This window comes from Oryzias melastigma, linkage group LG8 (genome assembly GCF_002922805.2).
Source record: "Oryzias melastigma strain HK-1 linkage group LG8, ASM292280v2, whole genome shotgun sequence".
NCBI classification, from domain to species: domain Eukaryota; kingdom Metazoa; phylum Chordata; class Actinopteri; order Beloniformes; family Adrianichthyidae; genus Oryzias; species Oryzias melastigma.
In genome coordinates, this window is record NC_050519.1 from 3,161,376 (window position 1) to 3,167,474 (window position 6,099).

The window sequence follows — 6,099 nt, forward strand, 5'->3', positions numbered from 1 at the left end:
TAACGGCGGTGGGAGGGGGTCTACGTAGACAAACTCATCGTCGGCATCAATTGAAGGAGCAGGAGGAGGAAGAACCATCAGGCCCGTCCCGCTGCCTCCTGCATTGCTCCCCGGTTGCTGGGTGCTGGTTGCTGGAGGGGAAGGAGGTGTGAGGGACAGCCGATAAGCATCCGCTTGACTTTCCATCCTGAGAAAAGTGGGCCTCCGAGGCTGTTGAGACTGGGACACCTGATGGGCGGCACTATCAGCTGCCGCCGCATTAGCAGCAGTCTGCTCTGCCCTCCTCAAGTACCCCTCCCTGTCTTTGTCCCTCTCCCTCGACCGGTCGCGCTCCCGCTCCTTGTATGAAGGCTGATATGGCTGAGACTGATAGTGGTGCGTGTGGACCGTTTTGTCCTCCGAAAAGCGAACCCTGAGCCCTTCCCGACTCCCTCCTTCCCGCTCCCTCTCTCCTCCACCACCACCACCTTCCTCGCCCCATGAACTCCCAACTCCTCTGAGGATTCTGGGAGACGGCGGGCGACCAACTGTGGGGGTAGTGGCCGCCAGGGAGGAAGAGGTGACCAGGTACGAGCTGGAGGACTGCGATGTGGATGACGCTGCCTGAGAGGTGACAGAGGACGAAGGGAAGACTACGCTCGACATCTGGCGGACGAAGTGATGCTCCGGTCCTCTTCTGAGCGTGGTGTCGTCCCTCAGGGCGCGTTCTCTAGCGGCTAGGGCAAGCCCTAATGGTGATGAGGGGTCAAGAGCTTTCCCCGTTAGAGGGTGGATGAAGGTGGTGTTTGCGGGGAGTGTGGGCTGTCTGCCTGCTGCCGTGTACAAATCAGCAGGCACAGATTTGGGCTGATAGTCCAGGGCAGGCGTGGAGTATTCAGGCAGGCCAAAAGCTGGGGGCATACTCCGGGTGTGATGGATGAAGGTGTCTGCAGAGAACATGCCTTCATCAATGGATTTTGAGGGCCGTAGTCGGGTCGATGAACTGTCAGCCTGTGTGTTGAGCGGCTGCTGGGACACCTGAGTCCGTGCTATCCCGCCTATTCCATCAAGACTCACGTCCTCCTCGGCCGACATGAACAAGGAGGCGCTCTTTCGCCGTGCTTCGTGAAACCGCTCCCGGTCTCTGCGAGCTGCACCAACAATGGCAGCCCCAAACTGGCTGGTGAAGTCCAAGTTTTCCTGGGCCCGAATTGAAGGCAAAGAGGGAGGTGGCGGTGCTGGAATGGATGGTGGCGCAGGAGGCTGTGGAGCGGGAGTAGAGGATGTTTTTGTCTCATTTGCCTCCCCTGATGTAGGAACGTCAGCCTCCACACTGCTGCCTTGGCTGCTACGCCCACTGCTGCTGGTTGAAGGGGCCTTGACGATGATGGTGGGTATAGGGATGGAGCTTTTCTCCACAGAGTCTTTGTTCCCCAGAGTTCCCTGGCCGGCACGCAGGTCCTCCACTTTGGACTGCTTCACTAGAGGGCCTTTCCCTCTCCTGGCCCCTCCTTTAGGACCCCCAGCTGCAGCTGCGCTGCGGTCTGCACGCTGGGCTTGGCTCTGGGTAGTCTGTTGTTGCTGGGGCATCACTGTTGCGATGCTGGATGGAGGGACGGCTGTGCTGTAGCCTCTTCGGAGACCTGCTGCCTTAACCCCCGTCCCAGCCCCAACAGGTTCCCCAGTGTAGGCAACCTTTCGCGAAGCAGTCCTGCTTTGAGCTGTGTGGACAGCTGCAGCGTGTGCATAAGATGTGGTGTGGTCCACTGCTCCAGCACTGGCACCACCCGCCCTCTCCCTGCCACCATGGGTGAAGTGCACGGACTGGGCCTGGGAGTAGGGCTGGTAGTGTGCAGAGGTGGACGTAGATTGGGACACGGAGACAGAGGGCTGCTGAGATGACTTGGCTCTCCAACCAAGTGGAGGAGCGGAGGAGAATGGAGGCTCCGGTGGAGCTGTGGTCGGAGGAGGAGGAATGTCGTCAGGGCCGGGCACCGATAGACTTCTGGCAAACTTCACCGCTGGAGGATGCAGGAACTGCTTTTCCTCCTCAGGCACACCTGCAGTAAAAAAAAAAAAGGTTTGACAAAGAAATTGCAAAACAAGAAGAAGAAAGAAGAATGCTGAGAGTGTCTGTCTAAATCTGCCTGCCCAAGAACCTGCCAGAAAGTCTGTCCTCATTGTGCCAGATATTTCTAAACTTGAAGCAAAAACACAGCAAATCAAGGCACAAACTGTGTCCAAGAGAAAGTTTGAAAAAAAACGCAACAAACCAGATAAAAGCAAGAAGAATTGGGGGCATTGCATGTCACACGAAAAAAGCGATAAATATCAGACAAACAGACTTTTTAATTCAAATAGCCTCCAAAGTCAACAAATGTTTGGCCACGAACAAGACGAACAGGTCAGCACAGCACAGACCTCGACTGAGCCAGAGGACAAACAGACAGCCGGGTGAGGAGGGGGCAGACAAAAAAACAGACAACCTCACCGATGGATTTCTGCCGCAGCATACCGTGCGGGGGCGCATGACCTGAGGTGTATTGTCCACGGTCGTAACCGAGGCCCAACCCTGACGACATCAGCCCCATCCCGGACTGATCTCCGTAAACCTGATGGAACAAACAAAAGTTGCACTCAAGGGGCGGATAATACAGGAATGGAAAAGCTTCTAAACCTGCAGGATGCAACTAGCTTTATGCTACGCTGGTGCAGAGGGTTTTTGGGTTGGAGGGTCGTAGAGAGGATCGGCTGCATTTTAAGAGGTGTCTTGCACATCACTTGAGCCTTGTGTGGCTAAGTGTATTGTTTGATAAGTGTAATCTTGAGGATAATGGAAGCTACAGGCACTTATGATACATTGGTGATGCTGTCCTATGGTGACATTACACTACAAAATTTAGCAACACCTTGATCACATTCACATGTACAGGAGTTGGTTATGGGTTTTACGTGTTTGCTACTAGTTAACGCCTGCAGCATACCTGTATAGAAAAATGTGCATGAACATTTTTGGCTAGAAAGTCTATGCCAGGGTACTAGAGAGGAGAATTTGTCAGATATGCGATCCAAAAACAACAGTGCGGTTTCTGTCCTGGTCATGGAACAGTGGACCAGCTCTACACCCTCTTCAGGGTGCTGGAGGGTTTGTGGGAGTTCGCTCATCCAGTCCATATGTGTTTTGTGGATTTGGAGAAGGCATATGACCGCGTTCCTCATGGTTTCCTGTGGAGGGTGCTCTGGGAGTATGGGGTCCAGGGAGCCTTACTGAAGGCTGTCTGGTCTCTGTATGACCGGAGCAGGAGCTTAGTTTGTCAGACCTGTTCCTGGTGCATGTTGGACTCCGGCAGGGCTGCCCTTTATCACCGGTTCTGTTCATAGTCTTTATGGACAGAATTTCTAGGACCACAGGATTTAAATCTCTGCTCTTTGCAGATGATGTTGTTCTGCTGGGACCATGGAGCCAGGACCTCCAGCATGCATTGGACCGGATTGGGTGAGGGTCAGCACTGCTAAGTCTGAGGCCAAGGTTCTCGACCACAGAAAGGTAGTTTGTCCTCTCCCAGTGGGTGGAGTCCTCCTGCCTCAGGTGGAGAAGTTTAAATATCTTGGGGTCTTGTTCACGAGTGAAGGAAGTTTGGAGTGTGAGATCGACAGGCGGATTGGAGCGGCGTCCACCGTTATGCGATCACTGCACTGGTTCGTTGTGATGAAAAGAGAGCTGAGCCAGAAAGCCAAGCTCTAATTTTTCTGGTCGATCTTCATTCCAGTACTCACCTATGGTCATGAGCTCTGGGACATGACCTAAACGACAAGATCCTGACTACAAGCGGCTGAAATGAGTTTTCTCCATCGGATGGCTGGTCGCTCCCCCAGAGATAGAGTGAGAAGCTCGGTCACCTGGAGAGAGTTTGGAGTAGAGCCACTTCTCCTCCACATCGAGAAGAGCCAGTTGACATGAGTCGGGCATCTGGTCCGGATGCATCATGGATGACTCCCTGGAGAGGTGTTTCAGGTATTACTGGGCGAAGGCCCTGGGGAAGACCCAGGACACGCTGGAGAGACTACGTCTCTCGGCTGGCCTGGGAATCCCCACAGAGTATCTGGTGGAAGTGGCCGAGGACAGGAAAGTCTGGACATCTTTGCTTAGACTGCTGTCCCGAGGACTGCTTTCCTGGGGGCCTGCCCGGTAAAGCTATGCCTATTTTTAACTGCAGACAGCCCTTGTCTATCTTTATAGGCAGTTGGGAGTAGGGCGACCGACCTCTGATCAGACAATTGCTGGATCAATGTGTCGAAGTGTCCTTGAGCAAGACACTGAACCCCACCTTGCCTGTGGTGGAAGGTTAGCGTCAGTGTTCGGCAGGAGAGTCACCATCGGTGTGTGTGACTGTAAAACGCTTTGGACCTCTGAGGAACGTAGAAAAGGGCTCTAAACATAAATGCCATTTACTATTTTAAAAGCATTACCTCAAGAACACCTGTCCTGGTATGCACAATACACACCTCATTGCCATAGAAACTCCTCCCCCTGTCTCTCTTTGGCCCCTGTCCCCGTGTCCCCGGCGCCTCATTGTTGCTGATTGTCTGTTGAGCTGCTGCAAGAATTTCATCGAGTTTATCTGAGAGAACGTAAAGAAACAAAGAGACAGACAGGAAAGAGGAAGAGAGAGAGACACACGGCAATGAAACAGAAAAATGGACAGCAACAAAACGAGGAGAACGCTCGACAAGGGTGACCGGAAAGATCCGGGAGAGCTGATAAACACGAGCCTCCTTACTCAGAGCCATCTGATAGACTGTCCTCTTCTTCTCTGCAGCTTGTGAGGATTCGAATTCTAGAATAGGGGGAAACAAGGCCAGTCAAGGACCGGGCGCCAAGTCATTTTGGACAGACATAAATACAGCGGCTTAAGCTGCAGTGCATCCGAGCATACCTGATTTTTTTTTCCATGGGGTAGCAGCTGGGAGGAGGACAAAAGGAGACTTAAGTTTTGGCAGAAGTGAAAGTGCAATGGCGTTGTTACAGTGAATACTAATCATATTCCCCAGGGCCTCAACAAACTGAGTCACCTCGTCAGGTTTTTCCATCCTCAATGAAAAAGGAGGCAAATTCACACCCACGCTCCCCACATCCGACGAGCGTCTTACAGTAAACATGCTGCACACACATGCAACTAAACACACATTCAATCTGCACTATGTCTGAGGACGCTCCCACCTCTCTCCACTGTTAGCGATCCCATCGGCGTGGTTGAAAGAAAAGAAAGAAAATGCGGTTATTGGCGAAGAGAATGGCGAAAAGCGAAGAGGAGGAGTTAAAAAGTGACCCCTTGCATCCACTGGTGTCAGTAAGTTTGTGTTTATCAGGAAAAAACTTTTCAAATCCTTTTCAATAAACAAGCCACAGTTTAATAAGACATGCAGCAAAACACATTTAAGAAAGCAACACGTGTGAGGAACTACAGCCGGGTTTACAGTACTTGTGATCTAGCGTGCCTCCAGGAAAGAAAGAGGTTTTGGGTTTTAACGCCCTTGTTGTCTTCAGCATGACTTCCAGGTGAACTGGGACACTGCACCAATCTTAGAGGTGAAATAGTTTCACAGCTAAATGGATTCAGATGATTTAAAATCAGCATACGGCCGAGGCAGACGCGCTTCACGCTGATTCACACGGATCTATAAAGACTAGAACTGCAGTTAGAACACGGTTCTAAAGAAGTGGATTTAAAGACCGCAAACATGGAAAATTATGTTTTTGGTGTTTTTAGCATATTTCTGTGGCATAATAGAGGATATTTAAGATTAAAATTACATTTATGAGTAGGTCTTTATTTAAATTATTATAACTAAAGAGCAGATAAGGTGGAAAAAGATCGGAATAAATATGGAAGCTCCCTGCACCGCTCAATTCTGATGAATCCACTTGTAGACCATCTTAATTTTGATCTGGCGTCTGGATCACAACGGTACAGCTGGATAGAGCTGATAGTGCTCGGGGATGACGGGAAGTCAGGGGAGGCTTACTCCACACCAACAGAAGTGAATTTCTAATGAACTTCTGCCGCTTTACAGAAACTATGATTTATGTTTTAGCCAAAAAAAAATAAATTTACAATA

At 51.0% G+C, this 6,099-nt stretch overlaps 1 protein-coding gene across 1 annotated transcript in view; it reads right to left on the bottom strand.

Annotated features, from left to right (window-relative positions):
• Nucleotides 1-6,099, bottom strand: part of shank1 (SH3 and multiple ankyrin repeat domains 1) — a gene marked incomplete in the record, with an annotated part of 74,654 nt that overhangs the window by 8,853 nt on the left and 59,702 nt on the right. Inside the window, 6 exon segments of the mRNA XM_036213126.1 lie at nucleotides 1-2,039; nucleotides 2,471-2,591; nucleotides 4,486-4,601; nucleotides 4,761-4,817; nucleotides 4,917-4,943; nucleotides 5,201-5,209. Of these exon segments, the coding sequence (XP_036069019.1) occupies nucleotides 1-2,039; nucleotides 2,471-2,591; nucleotides 4,486-4,601; nucleotides 4,761-4,817; nucleotides 4,917-4,943; nucleotides 5,201-5,209 (2,369 nt within the window).